This window comes from Nicotiana attenuata, unplaced genomic scaffold (assembly GCF_001879085.1).
Source record: "Nicotiana attenuata strain UT unplaced genomic scaffold, NIATTr2, whole genome shotgun sequence".
Classification (NCBI taxonomy): domain Eukaryota; kingdom Viridiplantae; phylum Streptophyta; class Magnoliopsida; order Solanales; family Solanaceae; genus Nicotiana; species Nicotiana attenuata.
Window position 1 is genome coordinate 388,494 of NW_017670271.1, and position 26,338 is coordinate 414,831.

At 40.1% G+C, this 26,338-nt stretch overlaps 2 protein-coding genes across 4 annotated transcripts; one reads left to right on the plus strand and one right to left on the minus strand.

Moving 5' to 3' along the window:
• Nucleotides 1-1,860: 1,860 nt before the first annotated feature.
• Nucleotides 1,861-6,244, plus strand: LOC109237060. The gene is made up of 2 exons (XM_019403308.1): nt 1,861-2,240; nt 5,581-6,244. The coding sequence occupies exons 1-2, from the start codon at nt 2,040-2,042 to the stop codon at nt 5,803-5,805; spliced, it is 426 nt and encodes a 141-aa protein (XP_019258853.1). The 5' UTR covers nt 1,861-2,039; the 3' UTR covers nt 5,806-6,244.
• Nucleotides 6,245-7,708: 1,464 nt separating this feature from the next.
• LOC109237061 (nuclear pore complex protein NUP98A) lies at nt 7,709-22,961 on the minus strand. Of its 3 annotated transcripts, none has more exons than XM_019403309.1 (13): nt 22,776-22,960; nt 22,253-22,299; nt 21,557-21,850; nt 19,921-20,466; nt 19,311-19,538; nt 18,599-19,230; nt 16,552-16,639; nt 16,421-16,466; nt 15,673-15,811; nt 15,330-15,446; nt 15,041-15,215; nt 12,901-12,960; nt 7,709-8,635 (listed from the first exon to the last, which is right to left on the minus strand). In XM_019403309.1, the coding sequence occupies exons 2-13, from the start codon at nt 22,269-22,271 to the stop codon at nt 7,911-7,913; spliced, it is 3,069 nt and encodes a 1,022-aa protein (XP_019258854.1). In that variant the 5' UTR covers nt 22,272-22,299; nt 22,776-22,960; the 3' UTR covers nt 7,709-7,910. The 3 variants fall into 3 exon arrangements, with proteins under 3 accessions (XP_019258854.1, XP_019258855.1, XP_019258856.1); XM_019403310.1 differs by having other exon boundaries at nt 22,253-22,302; XM_019403311.1 differs by lacking the exon at nt 12,901-12,960 and having other exon boundaries at nt 22,776-22,961.
• Between the last annotated feature and the right edge of the window lie 3,377 nt (nt 22,962-26,338).

Consider the following 26,338-nt stretch of genomic DNA (forward strand, 5'->3'; position numbering starts at 1 on the left):
CCCTTTATCCTCCTAAACTCCATAAAAACAGTATCAAAAGAGACAACCCAACAGCAACACGAAACAGCCCACAAAATAGTCCCACAAGTTCAACAACTCAAAATTGATTTTTCCGTTTACTAAAACACGCTTCACATGTCCTTTTTTTCAAATTGAGCAACACAACCAAAAGTACATAATTAAGCCTCTTATCCAAAACCATCCATGAATTTAACTTAAAAATAAGTTTACAACCAGACAACAGTGACTCAACAACAAACAACATACCACTCTTTCGAAACTCGCTGGTCTAGTCTTTACGATCGAGTTACAACTCGTACAAGCATAGATAATGGAAGGAGGAGCATAAATTTACCTTGGACTGAGTAGAACCCATGAAACCTAGCCCTTCTTCATCCAAAATCAGTCCCCCAACGCAGCTACAAGAAGGAGAAAGGGAAACTAGCAAGTTGTCCGGGCTTTTCGGCACTAGAATCACATCGTAACACCCGAAATAACCTAGGGTTGTGTGGGATTTTTGGAGAGGAGGTGCAGGGTTCAATATGATTTTTTGGTCTGAGAAATAAGTGAATGAAATGAGTTAATAAGTCCTTAAAACTCCCTCTTGGCCGACTTTAGGGGCTTTTAATTGAGGCCTCTCCTTTTAGGAAGTAGGTGATGCACCTATTTGTCACCTACCATTCTGCGCAGTCTTGCGAAAATGCAAATATGTCTCTACTCCAATGTTTTATTAATGAACGGTTTAATCCGTTGGAAACTAGACTCGTAGATCTTCAATTTGGTAGGTAAATCATCCCGTAATCCCAAGTACATTCGGAGAAATGCTCAGCTACATTTAACCTAAATTTCAGCATATTTATGATTGTAACTTGTGATGACCTTTTCCCACTTTTGTTCCACAAGTCACTTGATTTCAAAACATGACACACGACTATCATACGACTAAAATAACTCATAAATCTCCTTATAATGTTAAGTACTCTAGTCTCACCCCAAAAGTACATGTTATAACATTCACAACTTGTCGACTTTTGACGAAACTTATTTTCTTCAAGTCGTTTAGCTTCTAAGCCTTCAAACCCTCTTGGTGCGTGGTATTCGTAATCTTAAATATTGTAACCTCCAAGTTAACATGATTAACTTACTTGTTGTACTTTCACAGATGATCTCATTTCATAGCTTACATTAGTTGACTTGCGACGTACTTTTATATACGAAAACATGGGGTGTAACAGCCTTCGCCGGCGAAGCAGGTCCAGGGTTTCAGGAGAGAGGAGAGAGAAAGAGAGCCATGATTCCGGCATCTCCATTAGATCCAAATCTGGTGACGCCTCTGATCTTCCTCCATTGTTTTCGTTACCGGTAATGGACCCATCGCGGGTAGAGCTAGACAGTGGCAAAAAAGATATAGGAAAGAGAGAGAGGGGGTTGAGACAAAAGGAGAGAGAGTTGAGGGAGAATGGAGAGAGGGTTGAGAGAAAAGTTGAGGGATCAGTTGTATACATTTGAACTTTGCTATAAAATATAAAAAGTGGTTATAAATAATAATATTTTAAATTATTTTAGTTTATAATAAATAAGGTGCATTATTTAGCTATAGCATATAAAATTTCCTATAACTTAACACATTTAAGAGCCCGTTTGGATTAGTTTTAAAAAGTGACTTTTTAGAAGAAATAGTTTTTAAGCTTTTTAGCAATAATTTTGTGAGGTTACCCAATTTATTGCTTTTGGCTTGTTTTAGATTGTTTTTAATTTATTTTAAGCACTTTATAACTTTATCAAAGACCGGAAATTTTTTAAAAAAAACTTAAATATTGATTTGACCAGCTCTATCCAAGTTACTCCTGCTTTTGGGTTCAGGCGACCTAACTCGGCCCAAAGTTAAAAGAGGAGTCCAGGGAAAGGGCTTAAGCAGGGTTTTGTTTCCTTGAAGCTAGGGGATAGGAGCAAGGAAGAGGGAGAGGCAGGATTCTCTAGGTAAATACGGCGGGGAATAGCAACAGGAAGTAGCAGAGAGAGGTGAGAGTTGAGGAGATATGTGGCGCAGGGGTCTGAATGCTGGAAATGGCGTAGCAACTGTATTTCTCAGGCATTTCTCGCGGAAAAGGGCACCAAATCTTAGGAAGATCAACCCCAAGGTACCACCCCAAGAAGCTGCTGAAATTGCAGAATCTCTTTACCATGTTATCAAGCAGCACGGTCCCCTCACCCTCCCCAATACTTGGAACCTCGCCAAGGTGACACTTTCTGACCCTGCTCTAATCCTTCCTGCTTACATCATTTGGGTAAATATTATATATATTCCGTGAATGTTTTTCCCCAATACAACAAGGTCCATACCCTCCGAAAATGCACGAAGAAGATACTTGCTCAAGAATAATACAATATTGATTTCTGCCCTTTGCTCTTGTGCCGATCCCTATTTGAGATCTTAAAAGTTTTGCACTTAGTGTCTGATAATTGAGGACCTGTTCAGAGAATGAAATGAGGATAGACAATTAGCATATGACAAATGATGCAACAAATTTAAGACATACACTTGGTGTTAGAGGCGAAAAGCAAGCAACCATGTCTAACCTAACACAATAGTTTCCTATTTGAGTTTATTTCTTAAAAAAATTCATGACTACATTGTCTAGCAGTCATACCTATGAAACCTTTGTTATTGTAATGAATTTACAACAAGATAGTCCTCGGTTCCTTTATGTTTCAGATCACTCTTTTGATGCAGTAAAATTTCTTTTCTGTAACATTTCTTTTTCAAAGGTCTCTTATTGGTCGCTCTTTCCTTAAGGTTGTATTTGTGTATCAGATTAGACATATGCATGAATCTTTACATTGATTTAGTATGAGTAATGGCATCTATGGAGTATATTAAGTATTTACCTTATCGGAAAAGTTACCCATATAAATATATGTAGAAGTGGTGAAAAGCTAAAACCACATCCATAGATTTGCAACTTCTGCATTTCTCTACGAACCATATTCTATGCCACTCAGAGGTGGGCCTGTGTTGGGTGCAGAGGGGTCACTGGCACCCGTTAACGTCAGAAAAACTCTCTCTCTATGTATGTGTGTATATACCTTGAAAAATGTCTACATATTTTTCTGGGACCCCTAAACACAGGCTCTCTAAGAGGCACTCGTCGAAGCCACTGTTGTGTCCACGCCACCTTTAAATCTTGGGTTCCCGTCTGACATGCACAAGTGATGTGTTTTTTGACAATGCACAAGTGATATGTTTTTTGACAATGGAAGTTCATTCTATTAAAACAAATTTTACAGCCTTTTTCTTTAAACTGATTCTAGCAAATGGATGAAGGCACTTAGGATTAAAAAAAATATGACTAAACCTAAATCATAAGAAATTAAAAATTTAGGATTAAACTTCTTAAATAGCCCCACTAGTGGAATTATACTGGGTTGTTGTTGTTGTAAACTTCTTAAATATCAGGGCATTTGATGCACAAAGAGCTCCAAAACATGATCAGGAAAGGGTGACTTGTTCAGTGAACTAATGTAGAAGCGTTGTCCACCAAGTAGTATTGATACAATAACCTATTCATGTAAGGGTAATTTTCATTTTTCACCACCATGGATGTAGGAGTGGTTCCGTACTTCTTATTCGGATTTTTTTATTACGGTTTGCATTTCAGATCTTATTTTTGAAATATTCGAAATTCGGATTTAGGACTTGGGATTTTTAGCTAGCGTTTGGCCATATCCCAAATTTATTTTGAAAAATCTGATTTGGGTGAAGTTTGGTTTGAAGATGAAAATGTGTTTGGACATAGGTTTTCAAAACATATTTTCCAACTTTATTTTGAAAAAACATGTATATAATTCCCAAGTTTTGGGATTTAGGCCCAAAATCAGCTCAATAGCTGATTTTGGGATTTGAGATTTGGTATTTGGCCAAAATATGGGCAAAATTTATGGCCAAAAATGAGTTTTGAAAATAAATCCCAAATTTATTTTGACAAAACTCATGGCCAAACGGGGCCTTAGATATCCGTATCGAAAATCTGTTTTTTTTATACCATACATTTAGCCCTACCCATTAGACATTAGCCCGGTACCAAATTCAATACCCTTATAAATCAGTCAAAATAGCCTATTAGTGCATTTGAACCTGAACTCTTAGTTGTATGATCTATTTGGACATGGTTTTACTATTTTTAGACTTGTTAATTTTCAAGGTGACTGTCTTTTAGATGATTTTGCCCGTCAAGAGTACTTTCTTGAACTGCTGAAAGTGATATTCCATCGAGTTGTCTGATTGTCACATGTTTGTAAGCAGCTGGAATTTGGTTGGTCTTTGTTTTGTTGATTCTCGGAGCCTTAATGCTTCTGTTGATAGGAATTTCCCGGATAATGGTTGTATTGCTTGCATGAGGCACTAATAAGCCACGTGTTTATAAGCAAACTTTTCTTTGGATGATTTTGATACGAATACTTTGTTTAAAGGGTTGTGGTGGAAATGAGGAATTATAGTTGCAATTTAACAATGAACACTTTATTCAGATGTTCATTTTTGTACGAAGAAGAAGCCCATCTTATAGGCTCAAAACAAAAAAAAATCAGAATAACCAAACCAATTAATCCGAAGTCGAACTTATAGCAACCGAACTAATACTTTGCAGAATTGCTAGAAGCGAGTGCTTCGTCTCTTAAAGCTCTGAAGCGAAGCGAGGGTATGATGCTTTTTGGGTGTGAGGTGAAGCAAGTTGAAAGAAGCGGCCACTTCTGTCGAAGAAGCGTGAAGCAACGAAGCACTGAAAGGCACTTTTTTTTTTTTTTTTAATTTTAAAAAAGTGACCTTTTTAGAAAAGAAAAAAAAAGAAAGGGAGGGGACCTTTTTAGACAAAAAGTAAGGGGTAGCTTATTCGCTGCTGGCTGCTGCTTTGTTCTCGCTGCTGCTGCTAGGGTTCTTAGCTACTGGCTGCTTTTCTTCACTGCTCCGCTGTTTCTGAAAGGGAGTTGTTGCGGCTGCCTTTGTTCCTGCTTCTGTTTTGCTAGTTCTTTAGGTTTTATTTTCCCTGTTTGGGTTTTTTTTTTTTTTTTTGGAGTTTGTATAAGCAAATAAAACTTTTAGTAGCAAATTGGTATTTAGTGCTTTCTCTATTTCTGCCACTCTCCTGGTTAATAGTAAAAAACAACTTATAATTGCAATTATAGATGGATTAATGATCTCTTCTTCTTTCTCTTTTTTTTTTTTTTTTATTTTGTTGTCGGAGGATTGTTAGTTCTTTACTTTTTCAATTGGAAGATTTGCATTGTGGATGTTATTTTTGTTGAGTTCTTGTTTAGTTAGTTATTTTATTTATTTTGTCTGGTGTTCATTTTGATATTCTTTTAAAGTTGCACTTCACTTCAATGGAGCATGCGTTTCGCCTCACGCTTAAAGCCCTAGGGCGCTTGTCGCTTTTTTGCGCTTCTCGCTTTAAAAATACAGGGGCTTCGATAGTTTGGCCAATGTCGAGATTTTTTTTAATAAGTCAGCCTTAAGATTCTTAACATTGTCAATATGATTAATTGACTAGATAAGTTACAATTTTGACTTGTTTTTCCTTTCAGGAAGCTAATGTTAGTGGATTAAACAGCAAAACACACATGAAGCTAATGCTCAAATGGATGAGGGGTCGAAATATGCTCAAGCAGTTCTGCCACCATGTTGGTTCTAGCAAGAAATTCCTTCTTTCTGCCCTACCTGACGAAACGCAGATCAACCAGGCAAACAACTCACTGGAAGTGAAGATTAAGATTGAAAAGCCTCAAGTCAAAGGTAAAAGCTTCCCATAATTATGTTTTCCCTGCAAATATTGGGAGAAAGTCGAGGGGATATGATGCTGGATAAGCTTTTACAGTGAAGAAATTTCAAGCTTGTGATCTCCTTCGAATCAGGCTTGATGACACTCTTTGTACTCTCTTGTATCTTCTGGTCTTTTGTAATGGGACCTTATGCTACAGGATTATCTCCCATGGGTTTGATTAATCCCCCTTAGTTGTGGGGACATGTGATTAAAATTTTCCAACTGGATTTTATGCGTTCGACATGGTAAACATCCTCATTGATAAGCCCTTGTCATTTTCAGTAAGGCTACCGTTTGTGGGTGACAAACATGTCTGCAAGTCATGGCTAGACCTGTTCTAGATTTTTCTGAATTCTTAGGTGCATTGCTCTAAGATATACTATGAATAAAATAGGCATTTTGGGGAGTAGAAGTTGAATTTGGGCTAATGCAACTTGATCCGCTATGGAATTTGATGTATTGTTATTTAATCAAATCCATGTAGCAGGTAAGATCATTACTTTTTGGGTCCGCATCATGGAACGTTCTTGGTTCTTTTTCTTCTTTTTGTGTTTTTGGGTGTTGCTTTTGGTAGGGGCTTTTTTCTTTTTTTCTTTTTTTCTTTTTTTCTTTTTTCTTTTTGGGGGGGGGGGGGGGGGGGTTGGTTGGTGCGCTTGGGGATGGTTATTCCTACTTTGAAAGATATTATGCTCCATAGCCTTATTGCCTATATGCTGATTTCTCGTCATATCTCTTACATGAAAGTAACAACAAAAACAGGAAGTAAAATTATACATGAAATCGATTATGACGGTATAATGTCAACCTTATGACTGACCCTGGCAATCTGTTAAGAATGACAATGGAGTGAGGTGGATTTTATGTTTGCTGGAGAACGCTGTTTATTTTGGTGCGAAATATGGCGATTAGTAAATTGTGTGTAGGTATACTTATTGTTTATGATAGAGACATTTCAAATTGAGTGGAAGGTGGACCGAGAATGCTCCTATTTTGCATACTTTGATGACCCTGTGTTCAGTAGCAGATTTAATGAGAAAAAGTGGCTAGCCTACTTCTCTGACATTTGACTCTGGTTAATCATGCTATGGGAGGGCAATTTTCGTACTATGACCAATATAACTTGTTTCATGTTACTGGTGGGACAAGTAAAAGCGAACGGAGGAAATATTCACTAAAGAAAGATAAAACCTAGCTTAGGGATTGTTCCGTGTTTGGCTGGAGAATAAAGTTAGGGGTCGTTTGATAGGGTGTATAAGAATAATGTTGAATAGGGTGTATTAGTAATGCAGAAATTATTTTTTATACACTGTTTGGTGTGGTGTATTAAAAACTAAAACGCATTGCATGATTTTTTAAAAAAAATTAGTTGTTTACAAAAATTTCCTCTATATTCTTTAGCTTTAAGAGACTTTAAGGACAATTGTCTTTAATCATGCTATTGCATGCATTAATAGCCTTGGTATTACTAATACCATGGTTTGCTATGCATTAGCTATACATAGGATAATACCAAATAGGATGTATAACTAATGCTTGTATTAGTTATACCTAGATTGAAAAGTGTACCAAACAAGGTATTACTAATACACAAAGCTAATGCATACATTATTTTCTCTAATGCACTCTACCAAACGACCTCTTAGTGCTCTAAGACAAAATTGATCGCTTGGATAATCAATCTAATTCTTTATTTTAACCGGTTACAATGGCCAAAAGCAAATCGGTTATTTATTGGTTAGAGCAAGCGTTTGAACCTTAATGTGCACCTTGAAACCTCGACGTAAATTCCGAGCTCTCACCGGCTTAGTTCCGGTAAGTGCTTTATTTCATGAATACATAATCACAAAACTGGAAGTTGTGCAATTAAGCATTATAAAAATGAGCATCCATCATTCCAAAACTAACGATCTAACAAATAAGGCAAATGCAAAAAACTGCCCTTCGAATAACAACAGGTTGTAGCGCCAGTAAAAAACAGCAGAAGCATACAAATACACAATCCACAACAAAAGGTAAAAAAGGAAAATGCACAACCCATATTCCACAAATTTGCTAGCGGTTCTTTACAAAAACTGCATATACCAGAAAATTGAGCTATCTAACATTCTTCTTGCCACTTGGCACCACAAAATTGTCAAAGCAATATTCTCCACATTCATCTTCATTGTCCTCTTGAAGCCTATATTTGCTGAAATGCTGCACCCTGAACTTCCATTCTCCTTTAACCGGATCATAGGACACAAATTCAGCACCTTGATCTCCTGCCTTCCTCTTAAGCATATCCTTATATTTATCGATTCTAGGACCCTCTGTATATTGTTGTCCAGTCTTCTTATCAAAACATTTTATGTTGAGAAGTGTCACCTCAGCAGGCTTGTTAAGACCTTGTCCAACAGGAGGTTTCTTACTCTCATCCATATAGACTATCACCTCCCGATTGTTAAACTGAATCAAAGACTCCAGATCAAGCCGTCGAACATCTGTTTCCCCGATGAACTTGATGCTTCCATATTCATGTCTACCAACCACAAAATCCTTCACATGGCGACAGAACCCAGGCTCAGCCCTTTCCTTTGCTGCCAATTCCTGAACCCGTGGCTCTGTGTAATAATCAGAATGGCGGAGCTTTGGCATCAGAGCCTCAATGTCAGCCCCATGTTCGTAAACAATTGCTGCTTCACCAGCTCGATGGCCAGTAAGGGTAATGGAAGACCCCCCTCCTTTTTGGAGGTGATTCCCTTCATGGAGACCATTGGGTTTCTGGTTTAGTTTGGCACTATGGAGACCCTCTTTATCAAGGCCATTCTCAACCAAATCTTCTGCAGGAACAGATGAAATGCAGCTAATGAGGCCAAATTACTGTACAGAAATTTAACTTCTGGTGACAACTGAGTAACTAACACTGTAAGACAGATAGAAGTAACATTCACTACTGATAAACTTTGTATTCTAAGCAAAATGTTAACTTCAAGTTCTCAGAACCAAAATTCTCCTGACAAAATAATATTTAACATTTTCGTTTATTGAAAAGTTCAAGCAAGAATCCATATATTTTATAAGCATACATCTGTAATCCATATATTTTACTCCTCTCTCTCTCTCCTCCCTCTACAACGGTCAGCTCCCTTCCCCCACCCAACCCCGTCCCCTGCCCCCCTCCCTCCTCCTCCGGCGACTCCACTACTGCCGGCGACGTCCCCCCACCGGTAAGCTCACCCTCTTCTCTCTCTCCCTTCTCCCCTCTCTCACGTCCCCCACCGGTAAGCCCACCCAGCCCTCTCGCCCCTCCCCCCTAACTCCCCTGTATTTTCCGGCGATAGCGCCGGCGACGTCATACCCCCCCCCCCCCTCTTCCCCATTTTTTGTATAGATTTCTATTCCCCATTCTCCCTTTCACCCTCCACCTTCCTTCCCCACCTCCTCCTCACCTCTTACCCCACCCCCTCCCCTTTCCCGAGTCAGGCAGACCCCCCCCCCCCCGCGTTTTTGTGTGGGGTTGTCGTGTGTGTGTGATTTTCAGGTACTAGTCGCGGCGGACGAGGCGGGCTTGAGGCGTTTGGAAGTGAAGAGCGAAGCAACACCGGCCGGAACGTGCAAGAGTTGGCAGTAGGTGACCTCGGGCGCATCAAAGCTTACTTCCAGGTTTTTTTTCACCGGGAGTTGGTACCTCCTGATCTCTTGTTTACTCTGTACACCTTTTTACGTATTCTAGCTAGCATCCTGTGTGTGGTTTACTCTGTCGCTATCTAGCTAGCACCCTTTTTCGTGTTCTGCTAAACTCCGTGTGTGCATCACTGTTTTCCTTAGTCGGTTGGAGGGATAATGGCCGCGGCGGGGAATGGTGGTGTAAGGTCATGTCCGTCGGGGGGCGGGGGTGGTGGTGGGGGTGAGCAGGGGGGCAGGGAGCGGCTCTGTGGGTGGGGCGGGAGGCAAGGGTTGGAAGGGGATAGCGGGCGCTCAGATTGAGGGTCGGGTCGTGGAACATAGGCACCCTGACGGGTAAGTCCATTGAGTTGGCGAAGATTCTTCAGAAAAGGAGGGTCAGCATAGCTTGTGTGCAGGAGACTAGGTGGAAAGGGTCGAAGGCGAGGAATGTAGACGGGTTTAAGCTGTGGTATTCTGGGGTCGTGAGGGGTAAGAATGGAGTGGGTATCTTGGTGGATAGGGATCTTAGGGAGTCCGTGGTGGAGGTTAGGCGAGTGAACGATAGGTTAATGTCTATTAAGTTGGTTATTGGTGGTTGCGTCCTCAATGTCATCAGCGCTTACGCGCCGCAAGCAGGCCTAGACGAGGAGGTTAAGAGGTGATTTTGGGAGGGCTTGGACGAGTTGGTGAGTAGTATTCCCCAATCTGAGAAGTTAGTTATTGGAGGGGATTTTAATGGTCATATTGGGGCTGATGCTGGTGGTTATGGTGAGGTGCATGGTGGCTTTGGCCTTGGGGTTAGGAACGGAGGAGGCACTTTGCTGCTTGATTTCGCCAGGGCTTTCGAGCTTTTGATTGCGAACTCGTCATTTCAGAAGAGGGAGGAGCATTTGGTTACTTTCGAAAGTTCGGCGGCGAGGACTCAGATTGATTACCTCCTCCTCAGAAGGAGCGATAGAGGGTTGTGCAAGGACTGTAAGGTTATTCCGGGAGAGTCCCTTTCGACTCTTCATAGACTCCTAGTGATGGATGTCGGTCTCTGGGTGAAGAGAGAGAGGAGGGGTGCTCGGGGCAGGCCGCGAATTAGATGGAGAGCTTTGACTAAGGAGAAAGCCCAGGAGTTGGAGAGGAGGTTAGCTGATGGTGGAGCTTGGAGAAGTTATGGGGAAGCGGACGCAATGTGGTCAGAGACGGCGAACTTGGTTAGGGAGGCAGCGCGGGATGTGCTCGGGGTAGCCAAGGGCTATTCAGGCAGACATCAAGGTGACTGGTGGTGGAACGATGTAGTCCAAGGAAAAGTGGACGCGAAGAAGGCGGCGTTTGCTAAGTTGGCAGGGAGCGCAAGCGAGGAAGAAAGGAGAGTCAACAGGGAGAGCTACAAGGTGGTGAGCAAGGAAGCGAAGCTGGCGGTCACGGAAGCAAAAAATGCGGCGTTTAGTCGCATGTACGAGGAATTGGGGGAGAAAGGCGGGGACAGGAAGTTATTCAGGTTGGCTAAAGTGAGGGAGAGGAAGGCGCGGATCTAGACCAAGTTAGGTGCATCAAGGACGAGGATGGGGGAGTCTCAAGTCAAGCAGAGGTGGCAGGCGTACTTTCGAGACCTGCTTAACGAGGAGGGGGATCGAGACATCGAGCTAGGGGAGTTGGGGAATTCAGAGTGTCATAGAGACCTTGGGTACTGCAGGCGCATTAGGGTGGAGGAGGTCGTGGGGGCTTTGCGTAGGATGAGTAGGGGTCGAGCGACCGGACAAGACGAAATCCCGGTGGAGTTCTGGAAATGCATAGGTAGGTCAGGAGTACAGTGGCTGTCCAGGTTGTTCAATGTGATCTTCAGGACTAAGAGGATGCCGGAGGAGTGGAGGTGGAGTACAGTGGTGCCCGTGTATAAGAACAAAGGGGATATCCAGTGTTGTAACAACTATAGGGGTATCAAATTACTAAGCGCCGCTCCACTACAGAAGCTATCCACACAGGAGATTGGTGGAACACTTCAGGGATAAGAAGAAGGACCTGCACATGGTGTTTTATCGACTTGGAGAAGGCGTACGACAAGGTCCCAAGGGAGGTGCTATGGAGGTGTCTGGAGGCGAAGAGCGTGCCGGAAGCCTACATCAGAGTGATCAAGGACATGTACGATGGAGCTAAGACTAGGGTTAGGACGGTGGGTGGCGACACAGACCATTTCCCGGTGGTAATGGGGCTTCATCAAGGATCTGCACTTAGCCCTCTCTTATTTGCTTTGGTGATGGATGCTATAACACGCCATATTCAAGGGGATGTGCCATGGTGTATGCTATTTGCTGATGACATAGTCCTGATAGACGAGACGAGGGTCAATGTTAACGAGAGGTTGGAGGTTTGGAGACAGACTCTCAGAGTACCTGGAGTGCAAGTTTAGCGCCGAGCCGAGCGAAGTAGGCAGGGACGTCAAGCTTGGATCTCAGGTCATCGCCAAGAGGGACAGTTTCAGATATCTTGGGTCGGTGATTCAGGGGGACGGAGAGATCGACGGGGATGTCACTCACCGTATAGGGGCGGGGTGGTCGAAATGGAGGCTTGCATCAGGAGTCTTGTGTGAGAAGAAAGTGCCACAGAAACTCAAGGGGGAGTTTTATAGAGCTGTGGTTAGACCTGCCATGTTGTGTGGGGCTGAGTGCTGGCCGGTGAAGAACTCCCATGTCCAGAGAATGAAGGTTGCGGAGATGAGGATGCTCAGGTGGATGTGCGGGCTCACCAGGTTAGATAAGATTAGGTATGAAGTTATTCGGGAGAAGGTGGGGGTGGCCCCAGTAGATGAGAAGATGCGGGAAGCGAGGCTCAGGTGGTTCGGGCATGTGCGGAGGAGAAGCTCCGATGCCCCGGTGAGGAGTTGTGAGCGGCTGGCGGTGGTTGGCGCGAGTCGAGGCAAAGGGAGGCCCAAGAGGTATTGGGGAGAGGTGATTAGGCAGGACATGGCTAGAATGCGGATTTCCGAGGACATGGCCCTTGATAGGAAAGTCTGGAGGTCTAGTATCAGGGTTGTAGGATAGGGGCTTCTAGAATTTTTCGTACTTCTGTCCCGGGGCTGGGGGTTGGTAGGGCTCTCCATAGATGATCTGTGTATTGTATTGTGCCCCCTTATGGTAGTTACTGGTCGATATATTTGCATGCCATTTTATTTATGGTTTATGTTTAGATAATTATTTATGTGATTTCTGCTGGAGTTACTAATGCTCTTTTGTTTTTTGTTTTTGTTTTTCTTTTCCTTTTCCTGAGCCGAGGGTCGATTGGAAACAGCCTCTTTGCCCTTTCGGGTAGGGGTAAGGCCTGTGTACGTATTACCCTCCCCATACCCCACCTTGTGGGATTATACTGGGTAGTTGTTGTTGTTGTTGAAAAGTTCAAGCAAGTTATGAAAAAAAAAAAAATAACCCATTGCATAATTCCAAAAATTACTTACTGTTTTTATCGTTTGCACTGGTCTCGGTAACTGGAGCAGAAACAACTTCAGGAATTTTACCTGAATATGAAGTGCGTTCTTCAGCAAAATAAGACCACTATACAACAACATAGTTCTGAAGCAAGACTCGATATAGTAAAGACAAACTACAAAGAGAAAGATGAGCACAAGCAAAGAAAGGATGTGCATTCTACATTTGTGGAATAGGAACCAACTTGTAGCCTGAAGACGTGGATATGAAGATATTCAACTATATACCTGTTATGATAGGCCGGGTTCAGACATTTAAAGATTTGCCACAGCATTGCTATTTGTACGGCAAGATCAACCAATAAACTACGCCTCATCACCATTTGTTAACGTCAGCGGTATGAATCCTCTATATATGCCCCCTCTATTCGGGTTCATTTCTTTCAAAACACTCAATAATTTATCTTTTAAAACAAATTCAAAGCTCCAGATTATTCAAATCTCATGCTTATTCCTAAACCAACATGAAAATATCCAACCAAACTGAACTAACATGATCCCAGGCAAACATGAGACCAAATGCAAGTATGACAAGTAACAAAAATGAGTAAGCCTTACCCCAACTTATTGTTATTTGTAAGGCTCCTTTTCTTCCATGTTTTATTTTCTTACTCAAAAGCCTTTGAGATAACTTGCTTCCTTGTGATTTTAGATTTACCTAGTCTCTTAAGCATTTCCATCATAGTATAAAACCTAGACATCGATGCACTTGGATGTCTATTTACCGAGTCTCTTATTATCTTTCTGGCATCTTTTGTTGTTACAGGCCTTTTCTTTTGTTTCCTTTTTTTTCTTTTGTTTCCTTTACTCATATTATTGTCTTTTCTTTTGAGCCGAGAGTCTCCCGGAAACAGCCTCTCTACCCTTTCGGGGTAGGGTTAAGGTCAGCGTACACTCTACTCTCCCCAGACCCCACTAGTGGGATTTTACTGGGTATGTTGTTGTTGTTGTTGTTGTTAGCGTTCTAGAAGTTTTTGGGTGCTTTGTTATATTTTTTAGTTAATTTGTGCGTGCAGGTCTGAGATGTATGTGATTGCTTACTATAGTTTAGTTGTTACAGTGCTGCGTGTTTAGGAATTTCTTGATTCTGCTAGCTATGGGGTTATGTTATAGATTATGTGGCCTAAAGTTTTCTCCTTTTCAGCTTTTTCCTAGGGAATAATGAATTGAAAGTTGAGGTGATTAGGAGACACTTCTGCCAAGAAAAGGTGTCAAAATGATCACTGCAAAGTTAAAGTGTCTAACTGACAAATTGTGCAAAGTTTAAGGTGTACTAAGTATTTAGCCAAAATAAAATGATCAAATGACCAAATTTTGCACTTCAGAACTTATGGAAGTGCCTTAAATTATTAGTGAGAATCAATACCATTAGAAAGATATGGCCTAGAAACTATATTCACAAAAGAGGAGCTGCCATCCAAGATCCCAATTACAAGCTCTTTCATTCAGAACTGTTAATTTCAACCGGCAAGATGCAAAAGTCACTAGGAGTTGCTATCAGTTCAAACTTCAAATGCAACATGCAATTTAACCAAGTGCAGAAAATCAAAATTTAGCAATAGATAAATAAAGCACAATGTTTCTCACATGTTGGATGAGTCAAAATCACAACGAAAGACAACATTGAGACCTTACCCTATGTCCATTGTATATTGGAGTGTAATTTGGGTTTGAGCATGGTATCATGTTGGATGAGTCAAAATCAAAATGAACAGAAACATTAAGACCCTACCACATGTCTACTTTCTATTGGGGTGTAACTTGGATTTGAGGCGTGATATCTTTCCACAAGCTCAAACTATCTTTCTTGCTACATATACTAGCACTCCTGAAGTCCTGATAGAAAGAAGATGCCTAATTAAGAATGTCAGGACTGGTCGAAACTCCCCCAATGATAGTTAAAATCAACACAAATGGCAGCCACAAGCATAACCTTAAATCTATAGCTATTGCATATTAGGGATATGATACAAGATGAGGTTGGTAACCGCCCTAAAATTTTGCAGAAACTGGGTAATTGCTTTATCATTAAGGAAGAATTTTCTCCTTGCCGAGAGCATTGGTGTTGGCTTTGGAACTACATATAAGTAAAACAAAATCTATAACCTACCATTCTCATGCACTGGGGACGTGTGCTTTGATGGGGATACTTTCTCCAAACCACCTCTAGAAGGCCACTGGTCCAATGGACGAATTACTAAAGCTCTTGGATTCTCTCTAGGAACAAACAACGCATCTGCCTTAGGCGTGCTTGGCGTCTCCTCATCGTCACTAAAGAACGGCACCTACAAAGAAACACAAGTCAACCAAAGCCAGTCAATTTGTTGCACTTAGAAATAGATTCCGAGATTCATTTAGGACTAACTAGAGGTTCAACACAAATAAAACGTCATTTTGACCTTAGCACCCTCAGTTTTAGGGTGATATTTCCTTGCCGGCAACCTAACCCGTCTTTGAGAAAGGTGTCGAGAAGTCAGTAATGATGATATCCTGACAGGAACAGGTTTGTCAACCACCTGTTAAACAATAAAGTGAAAACATGTAAGAGCACCAAATTGTGGATCTGCTTTCGTTTATACTAATATAATAATTAAAAAAAATAAGTGGAGTAAAAGTAAAAAAGGCATAACCCCATCCGTAAACCAAAATAAGAAAGCATAGAGAAAACCACATAGGAAGAAAAGATCCCCCCCCCCCAAACCCCACCCCCCAAAGTAAAGAAGACAGGTCATGCATACTTACCGGTAAACTAGAAATCCCATACTGTATAGAAGAAGAAGTGCCAGTACGAGCAATTGACATCTGAGGCATCGCCGGTAAAGTTCCAAATGGATTAGTAACAACCGCTGGTTGTGCTACAACTGAGCTTTGGTTAGCTGACCTGTAGCACCAGGTGTTCATCAGTTTCATACAAAAAGTCATGAAAAGAAGAGAAGCACATGCGCAGACAAATCGAAATAAAACGGATCAAGATTAGAACAAGAATTGAATATGTCCTCTGAAAGTACTCATGAAGGTCTACTGTTCACAAATCCACAGCTCATGTGTACGCCTTTATCCTTGATAACATAAACTCTTATCGATGTCATATTTCTATGATACCACAGATTTACTATGGTGGTATAGAACTCACTGTTTGGAAGGCTATAGAATGAACACAAACGATCTCGGAAGGAAAGACACCTGAAGAAACAATCCACCCTTTGGTCCTTTTTCTTCATTCCTTTTTTAGGAGTGGGGATCAATTGAAAGAAAATTGACAAATTTTAAAGGATTTCCGACATAATTCCTGAATTGGAGGCAAGTATGATAACTACAAGCTAAATGGAAGTAAGGCTACAGAGAGACTGATAGAGGGGCTGTTAGTGACATCAAGACTATATTCACAAGTCAGACCAAATCCAAATGACAACTTCCTATAATGTTGCGCATATGCATGCACTTACAGGACAAAAGAAATGTAAGGATCATTTAAAGAGCTGTTACATACGGTTGACTGAAAAGGCTGGGTGTGCCACCAAAACCACTTGCACCACCTGTACAGTAGAACAAAAGACATAGATTTAGTAGTCGCATCACCAATCTCACCAACTATAAGAGGAACTATCACATTTTAATTACCTCCTTGTGTCTGACCATAGTTACTGAACCCAAAAGCAGGAGTACTCTGAGAAGGCTGAGTGAGTTGAAAAGGAGTTGAAAGAGAGGGCTTCAAATCCAAAGAAAGGGGCAAATTAGGTATCACTGGATAGTAAAAATATTTTTAAAAAGGCAGAATAGCCTAATAGACGCTCGTACTTGTATCGTTTTGACATCCCGGTCCTCATATTTACGGATTTTTATCCAGAAACCTCTACTTGTTCAAGACAAATTTTCTAAACCCCTCTGAAAATAGACCGAGCTTATGTGGCGTTGACATAGCTGAGCTGGACAAATCATGTGTCACACACGCGTGTAAAGAGAATGATACTAGTGATATTGATTAAAACGGATTAAAATCATAAAAAAGTAAAATTCATAAGTTAATTGAATCCCCCCCCCCCCCCAAAAAAAAAAATCTTCTTCTCTTCCTCAGTTTCTCGCACCTTTCTTCTCGGCCACAATCCCTCTTTTCCCCTCCACACCACTGTAAACAATGGATGAGCCTTCAAAATCATAAGATCAGGCAGAAACATCCTATTTTTCTCTGTTTTTTAATAAGAGAATCTTTTACATTTCTTGCTTCTTTTTTTTGTTTAATCAAAACCCAATTGATTTCTCAAATGAACTTCTAAAAAGTACCTTTTTTTGCTGTTAACTCAAAACCAATTAATCAATTCTTTACTAGAAAAAATGGCGGAGGCAACAAAATTTCAATTAATCAGCTCTTCAGGTAATTTCGAGGTAGTAGGTTCCGTTTGGGTTTTTTTTTAAGGAAATGAGGAAAAGATGGGTATTTAATGGTGGTTTTTAGAGGAAGGTGGTGACTTCCGGTTGTTTGTTACAGTGAAGAAATTTTGTGGCGGTTGAATTTCTCTTTTTTCTTTTTTGTGTGGTTACCAGTAATTGTAGAGTAGTGGTGAGAAGTCAATGTGGGAGGATGGTCTTACGTATGAAAACAGGTTCAGCCGGGTGAGATTTTTGAAGGACGATCTGGTGGTTAGGGAATGGTTCACGGTGGTCAGATAAAGAAAGAAGTTGTAATGGTGGCTATGAGGTAGTTCTTATTGAGGCATTTGGGATGTTTCTTCAAACTTTTTAAAAATACTTTCTGAGAAAATAAATGATGACGTCGAATAATCGACAAAGTGTAAAATGACGAAAATATTAGGTTTGGGTGGTCAGTCATATTGTTCAATCGTTTATTTTCCTATGTGGCACTAGTAATGGCGTGGAATCCTACGTGTAGGAGACGGTATTACACGCACCCTCAGCCTCTCGTCATAAGTGATTATTATACAGGGTTTGAATGAGTGTAAGCGTTCACTTGGCAAAATCGTAAGTACGGGGACCGGGATGACAACCTAGAAGGCTAGAACAAGTAGAGATGCCTTTTAGGCTATTCTGCCTTTATTAAAACAACAATATGTATCTTGGGAGAATCTAATATACTTTTACTGCAAGTAATAAAACAAAAATTAATCAAAAAGATACATCAAGCAAGTCAACCGCAAGAGAAAAATATCAACAACCCAAATGATAAAGCATTGAATATAATTTCATACAAGTTTAAGTGATTTGCTTGCTCAAAACATAACCCTACATATATCACCAACAGTCAACTAACAAGAGAACGTGATTGCAACAGTTTAATAGTTTCCAGGCATTGATCACACTTGCAACCATATCAATAATGGTCTGTGTAATGTTATCACTTTGCGGACTTCTCTATATGAGGTGATGTGCCCTTTCACTTACTGCATAACACAAACCAAGCATGAATGCATGCACACTTTCCATTTTTTTCTGCTAACAGACACCTTCATTTTCGATAAGTGACAAGCCAGCTACTACCCCAAAACAAACAAATAAATATTTATCTGATAGTCATGTTCATCATAAATATCCATACAGCAAATATTTGTGAAAATCATCTGACTGTCATGAATGCAACGGAACCAAATGATAGAGAGATCTAAAGAGAGCTACATAAGAACAATTCATAGAATGCAGTTTACGACTAACTTACTGTTGTTTGGCCAAATCCTATCGTGTTGCTTGTATTTAGCAATGGTGCACTTGAAAATAAGTTCCCACCAAAGCCAGTAGAAGGCGTACTGAACAAATTGGATTGACCAAAAGCTGGCGTACTCTGACCAAAAGATGATGCAGTTTGTCCAAAGGCCGAGCTCGTCTGTCCAAATGAAGGGGTAGTTGACTGGAATAACGGAGAGGATTGAGTATTACCAAAGCTTAAGCTAGGACCAAATGCTGGAGCAGTAGCCTGAGCTGAAGAGGAGCCAAAAATTGATGTTGATGATCCAAAACCCGAAGCACTAGATGATCCAAAGAGGGAGGGAGATGTATTTGTTCCAAAAGCTGGAGCTGATGGTCCAAATAAGGAAGGAGTAGTCGAGGATGTAGAGCCAAATGGATTAGATGCATTTGAGCTCGCGAAGGGAGAAGAACTAAAAGCCGGAGTAGCTGAGGTTCCAAAACCTGCACTGAATGTGGGTGGTTTGGGTGCAAATGGATTGGAAGTTGTAGTGGATGAAAATGGATTCGAAGATGACTGGCCAAATGGGGAAGTTGATGATGACGCAAAGGCTGAGCTTCCAAAATTGATTCCACTAGTTGACTGACCCACAGAAGCAGGACCTCCTGTAATTGTGAGATTGTTGAGATTACCAATAATATAAAGAGCAACTAGTGTCAAGGTTATAATTCACATTAAAACTTACCTTTATCTCCCAACTGGTAATCCTCCCACCTAAGTTCTTCATGGCTCTTGTCTCTGTAAACTGGCATGGCCGAAATAGACTCCAGTTTCCCAGCAGGCTGGGTACCACTGCCACTGTCTGCTTCAGGTGTTGCCTGATAAGCAGCAACTCGTGTTCCACCCCGTTGACCACCAACAGCAGACTGCGCAAAACCAGGGCTCCCAAAAGTTGCTGCAGAAGTTTGGGCTCCTAAACCATATGAAGAGACCAAGCATCAGAGACAAATAGTATGAAAACATCTTTTGAATTCCAAACCTCTTGATAGAGAAAATACAAGTCATTAATCAAAAAATATACTCCCTCCGTGCCACTTTATGTGATGATGACTTGGCACGGAGTTAAAGAAAAAACGAAAGAATTTCGAAACTTGTGGTTTAAAACAAACCATAGGTATTTCATATTTGGTGCCAACAAATAATCACATTAAGGGTAAAATGGGAAGTTTACAGTTAAACTGTTTCTAAATGTAGAAAGGTATGATTCTCTTTGAAACAAACTAAAAAGGAAAGCATCACATAAATTGGGCAGGATGGAGTTATCAGTCTGTCTTGCATGAGTAAAAGCAGCTTACCAAATGCAGAACTTTGAGCACCAAAAGTTGACGTTGATGTGCCAAATGGGCTACTGCCAAAAGCAGATGTTGATTGGCCAAATGCAGGAGCAGATCCAAAACTAAATGAAGGAGCACTTGGAGCGCCAAAAGCAGGAGTTGTCGTGGCACCAAAGGCAGGAGAACTGGTGGCACCAAAGGCCGGGGTGCTGGTGGCACCAAAGCCCGGGGTGCTAGATCCAAACATAGGAGAATTTGAAGCACTAAATGGGCTGCCTGTATTGCCAAAGGCTGGGTTTGGTGTAGAGCCAAAGGCTGGAGTACTTGATGTACCAAATGCTGGTGCACTCGTGGCACCAAAAGCAGGCGTGCTTGATGAACCAAACGTCGGGGTGCTCGGAGTACCAAATGCAGGTTGACTTGATGCACCAAAAGGTGCAGATGAGCCGAATAGACCACTCCCAAATGCCGGCTGTGATTGTTGAAACGAGCTGCCGAACGGACTTGTTTGGGCACTGCTTGACCCAAAGCCACCAAAAGCTGGCTTCTGCCCGAATACAGATGAACCTTCACAATTAAGACAGTTTCAGAACTGAAGAACAAACAAATACTGTTCAAATCACATTAAGACTATAAGAAACTTCAAAAAAGTAGCACAAGTTACTTCAATAATGTCAGTCACTTCCCATTCTAAGAGGGAAATGCTGGAAAATGCACATTGCAAACAACATACAGGTTAAGCTGCAAAAAAAATATTGGTAAAAGGGGTTTCATTGGCCTCAGACAATTAAAAGAACATGTATTCGCTCTTATACCAGAACAGGAGAGAGAAAAGGCACAGGAAGGCCAAGGAAAAAGATATAATAGATGGAAAGCACTTCCCATCAAAAGAAAAAAAAAATGTCCTTCATTGGCCTCCATAAAAAATTGCATTAGTATTAATAAGTAATAACCTCCCATACAAGAAAAAAAAGAAAATAATTTCAGGCAACAGAAGTATAAGTTCCTCAATTTCAAAATGTTGGAGAAGTAGGATTTCACATTGTATAATCTTTGGATACAAAGTCTTCAAGTGGAGAAGGGTAGAGGTGTCCGCTCACTATTTATCACCTTTTGAAGCTCGAAACAGAATATTTCTGGGTAATCAAAAAAAATCTTCACGTACAAGGTTTAAATAGGAAATACCATTAGTGTGACGTAAGAGAATTGCAACACAAATTCATCTGAGCACACAAATTACACACGAGCTCCATGCAGGCACAGGTAATTGGTGTATAAAATGGAACTGAATCCTATTGGAACATCTATGCCAACACTATGCCAACAAGTAACAAAAATGATAGGCATAGAGTAGACTACTTGTCCAAAAAGAAAAGGGCATGACTAGACAAGAGAAGATCCCTCTAATACATTGTACAAGTAGACTGTTCACTTCAGCAGCCCTGATGTCATTGGAATATGCATAATAAATAATCATTAACTATCAATCTCCCAAGCCACTGAGATCTGAACCCATAATCATGTTACTTATATATGAAATGGGCATTAAGAAATTGGCCTTAGCAGTACTAAAGAATACATTAGAGCATTGATTGCATTCAGGAAAAAGTATGTACAACTGAACTTTGTAAGGAAGCTTGTGGAAACCAATACTCACTCCCAAATGCCGATGAAGAACTGCCAAAAGTAGGACTTGAAGAAGCTCCAAATGCAGGTGTAGTGCTTCCAAATGCAGGTGAGGATGATGCACCAAAGACTGGTGTGGACCCTAGAGGTGAAGAAGATTGGGGAGTTCCGAACACTCCAGTGGAAGTGCTACCAAAAAAGGAACCACCAGATTGCGAACCAAAAGGATTTGTACTACCAAAAGGTTTGGGAGCAAAGGGATTATTACTTGTCTGCCCAAAACCTGATTGTGACCCAAACGGGCTAGTAGATGACTGCCCGAAAGCTGAAAGGAAAAGGAAAAAGTCAGCGCTGAACATCCTAACAGCACGAAATAAGAGAAAAAAGAAGGCTAACAAATGCATCTTAACCGAGAAAATTTCAGAAAATATAATATAAGCCGAAAAGAAATACTAACATTTTCTACGAAATGAAGCAAATAAATGGAAAACAAGAGAGGATGCACGACGGGGAAAAGAGATACTGAAAATAAGAAAGGCAGGTCCTTTTAATCCGTTGTTTCTTATTTAGGAGCATCAGTTTAAAGGAAATATGAAAAGTGAAAATACTAGTCATGACTTGCTTCATTTCAATAGAAATAAGTAAAGAATGGGGGAAAAAGGATGGAAGATGCAGGATCGATTTTCTCGATGATAAAAATGATGCCAAGACAGCCGCAAGTACTTACCATTTGTGGAACCGAACATGGTTTACTTGTCAAATCTTTCACAGTACCTGCTGGAGGTCCAAAGTAAACACACAGATCATTAAAAATTGCTTGTTAGAGTGTCAAAGGATATGTATATAGCAAGTTTTACGAAATTAAAGTCAAGGAGATTGGGATTCCATGCCTCCAAGTGAAAAAATTTCAATACATTAGGTATATAAATAATACTGTGACATGAATAACAACAAGGAAATCATAAGAAGATCCATTATTAAGATAATAAACCAGAAAGCAACATGAATCAATGTAGGAAAGAGGCCTGAATGACAACATTGCAGCTATGCGCAGAAGTACAATACGCTGTGCCTAAATTTCTCCTTATCAACTAAGGCAAAAAAAACGACCTGAATATGTCAAATGATACATACAAGCACCTTTTTGTACGTTATGGTGGATAATATGAGCGGGAGACGAAATAAAAATCGGAATCGTAACAGCAACGGAATCAAAATCGGAACCGTAATAACTAGGGTTATAGCTGTACCTGGGATGTAGAGGAAAGGTGTTGACCGACAGATAGTTTCGCGATTTCGATCTATAAGCAGCAAATTTCAACTGAAAAGGTCGCTCAGAGTCGAACCATTACCCTCGTTGCAACTTCTGTGTGTGTGTGTATTTTGGTGGGCAAAAGTCCTCACACAGGTAAAGAGAGCAACATAGCTTTTTTGAAACGCTGATTATTGACGGTTCGGATGATGGGCTTAGGCCCGCGGCCCCTCTGGCCAAAAAAAATGGTAAAAATTGCTTGGTCGCCCCATTTAATCTATATTATTTTTTTAATTATTTTAATTTGTACCCACTTTTAAATAACTTCAGCCTCTTTCTTTTGCTCCTCCTCCTTGTCCATTTTCTTCTTCTTATTCTTTCTTCTGTTGCTGTTAGTGTTGCTATAAAACTTCAGTTCATGGGATGATTGCCATAAGTATATTTATCAGATTATTTAAAACAAATTATAAATAAATACATAAGGTAGTAAACAATAATTTGTGAATATTTCCACGTAATTATGTTCTTTTCACGTTTATTGTTTCCAAAATTTATGATTTAGATATTGTTGGTAATATGATTATTTTATAGTAGTAATACACTATAAAAGAATAAGGTGATTATTTATCTATGTTAGAAAGCTTTTTAAAAAAAAAATCAGCTTATATAGTGCAGAAGTTTTTACAAATGAACTAAATAACTTCAGCATCTTTTGCTGAAGTTTTTGAAAAAGTTTTATGACAAAACTAATGAATCCAGGACAAAAAAACTTCAGCTATTTTAGTGCTGAAGTTTTACAAATGAACTAAATAACTTCAGCATCTTATCCAGGACAAAAAAACTTCAGCGTATTGCCTTTGCTACTTCAGGCCCGTCTACTAGAATGCTGAAATTTTGCGTGATTGCCTTTGCTACTTCAGTCCCGTATGCTGAAGTTACGCGAAAAAATGGGTACGCTTATAATTTTTTTTGCAAAGCGGGCACAAGTTAAAATGTGACCCAAAAAGCGGGTATAGATGCAAATCCCCCCAAAAATTTAAGGGAGAAATGTAAAAGTAGTCTAGTTTATAACTACTAATTAAAAATTAGCTACCGTTTTAAAATTAATTAAAATGTAGTCACTTTTTTATATGAATTCTAAATAATACGATGGACTTTAAACTTTTACAAGTTAAACTCTAGTATAATATGTTAGAATTCGTATACAAGATGTCTTTAAAATCTGAAGTTTATACGTAAGAGTTTAATAATCCAACATATTATATTGGATTTTTCCGTATTTGTTAAGGGAATTTTTGTCAAGATTTTATCTCCGCATAAAATAATAGTTATTTTTTGTGACTTTACAAACGTTGACTATTTTTCAATTATCAGTCTTAAAACTGCTAGCCCATGCTATTTTCACAAAAAAAGATGTTTTATGCATCTGGTGTCGCCATGAATTTGGAAATTTGAGGAAATTTTCTAAATGATTTTTTCATTTGTTTGATTACATTTTTTTCCTAATATACAGTTCGTATAAATAAATTATTGAAAACTTGATACTCGTAATTATTTCCCTCAACAATTATTTTTAGGTCTTGCTCGTTTCACTTACGGGATCAACATGTAAAGATTGTTTTTAAAATCTTTATTTTTAATGTTTGATATTATTAGTAAAACAAAACATTCGTGTCTTATCCCACATTTTGTTATTAGTAAATATTACTTGAATTGGATCCGAACAAACACCTTGGTTGAAAAAATAGTTTCTCAAATATATTACAACAAATAGTTTTTTACATCTGTCTTATTTCGCTACTTTAACATTAATATTGGTTAATATCTTATCTCAAAATTTGTGTGTATATACTCAGGACTTACGAACTCAAAAGCAGCAATGTTCATAAACTAATTAAGGTGACTGGGTTAGGACGCTAATTAGCTGACGCAATTACCTTTTCAGTTGTTAGTATTTACGGACTTCACGAGTAAAAGAGTCATTGAGTTGTACTACATCTTATATGAAGGTGTCCATTATCTATATATATGTATATCTATCTATATCTATTTATCTATCTGTAACGACCCGACCGGTCGTTTTGAGCTCTAGCGCGTTGTTCAGCAGTTTGATGCCATGAGTAGCTTCACTTCAGGTATTATGACTTGTACGCATGGTCGGAATTGAATTTCGGGAAGTTCGGAGTTGATTTGGAAAGAGAATTCTCATTTCGGAAGCTTTAAGTTCAAAGAATTGACTAAGATTGGATTTTTGAGTAAACGACCTCGGAATTAGGATTCGAAGGTTCCAGCAGGTTCGTATGATGATTTCGGACTTGGGCGTATGTCCGGATCGGGTTTTGGAAGACCCCGGGAACGTTCCGGCACCTATTATGAAAGTTAGCATTTTTGAAAGAATTTTATAAGTTTGGGTTGAAGTGCATTTCAGTGTTATCAATGTCCGTTTGGGTCCGAGTCTGGGAATAGCTCCGTATGGTGATTCTGGTGTTGGGAGCGCGATCGGAAGTGAATTCGGAGGTCCGTGGGTCATTTTGGAGTCATTTGGCTAAAGATAGAAATTTAAAGGTTTTTGGAGTTTGACCGGAAGTGGACTTTTTGATATATGGGTCGGAATTCAATTCTGGAAGTTGGAGTAGTTCCGTGATGTCGAATGTGACTTGTGTGCAAAATTTGAGATCAATCAGACGTGATTTGATAGGTTTCGACATCTAATGTAGAAGTTGAAGTTCTAAAGTTCATTAAGCTTGAATTGGGGTGCGATTTATGATTTCGATGTTGTTTGATGTGATTTAAGGCCTCAAGCAGGTCCGTGTTATGTTATGGGACTGGTTTGTGTGATTGGACGGGGCCCCGGGGGTCTCGGGTGTGTTTCGGGGTGGTTTCGGATCATTTCGGGCTGTTTTGCAATAGCTGATGCTGGTGTCTGGTGTTGTTCTCCGCGTTCGCGAGGATCCTCTCACGTTCGCGAAGAAGGATTTGGCTTCAGGGACTCTGTTCATCGCGTTCGCAAAGAGATCCTCGCGTTAGCGAAGAAGGAAATCTTTGTTGCACAGGTCTGACTTCGGAGGCTCATATCTCGCAATCTATAAGGAATTCGGAGATGATCCAAAAATAAAAGTTGTAGTCCTTTGTGTCTAGTTTTCAGAAAAGTAAACCATTTAGCATTTTAATTTGTGTAAAAAAAAAGTTATGGCTGGTACACTACAGGCTGTCCGGGAAGATGAAGAAGAAATTTGTGTTGCACACGACTGACTTTGGTAGCTTATATCTCACAATCTATAAGGAATTGGGAGATGACCAAAACAAGAAAGTTGTAGATCTTGGTGTCTAGTTTTCAAAACATTAAACCATTTGTCATTTGGAGTTTTGTACAAAAAGTTATGGCCATTATACTAGAGGTTGTCTGAGAAGAGTTTGGAAAATGGTTTTTGGGAATTTTCTTCTTCGCGAACACGTTGGGGGTCTCGCGAACGCGAAGAAGAGTCGTCTGGGCAGTGTATAAGTGTAAAGAAATGGGTTTGGCTTATTTCATCTCATTTCCTCCATGGGAGCCGACCTAGG

What these genes read in the sequence shown, in the direction of transcription:
- LOC109237060 (XM_019403308.1), top strand. Translation starts at nt 2,040, where the DNA reads ATGTGGCGCAGGGGTCTGAATGCTGGAAATGGCGTAGCAACTGTATTT. An exon ending in ATACTTGGAACCTCGCCAAG is followed by an intron (nt 2,241 to 5,580) that starts GTGACACTTTCT and finishes TTTTCCTTTCAG; the next exon opens with GAAGCTAATGTTAGTGGATT.
- LOC109237061 (XM_019403309.1), bottom strand. An exon ending in TTCTTCATCGGCATTTGGGA is followed by an intron (nt 20,467 to 21,556) that starts GTGAGTATTGGT and finishes TTAATTGTGAAG; the next exon opens with GTTCATCTGTATTCGGGCAG. An exon ending in TGCTCAAAGTTCTGCATTTG is followed by an intron (nt 19,539 to 19,920) that starts GTAAGCTGCTTT and finishes CATATGGTTTAG; the next exon opens with GAGCCCAAACTTCTGCAGCA.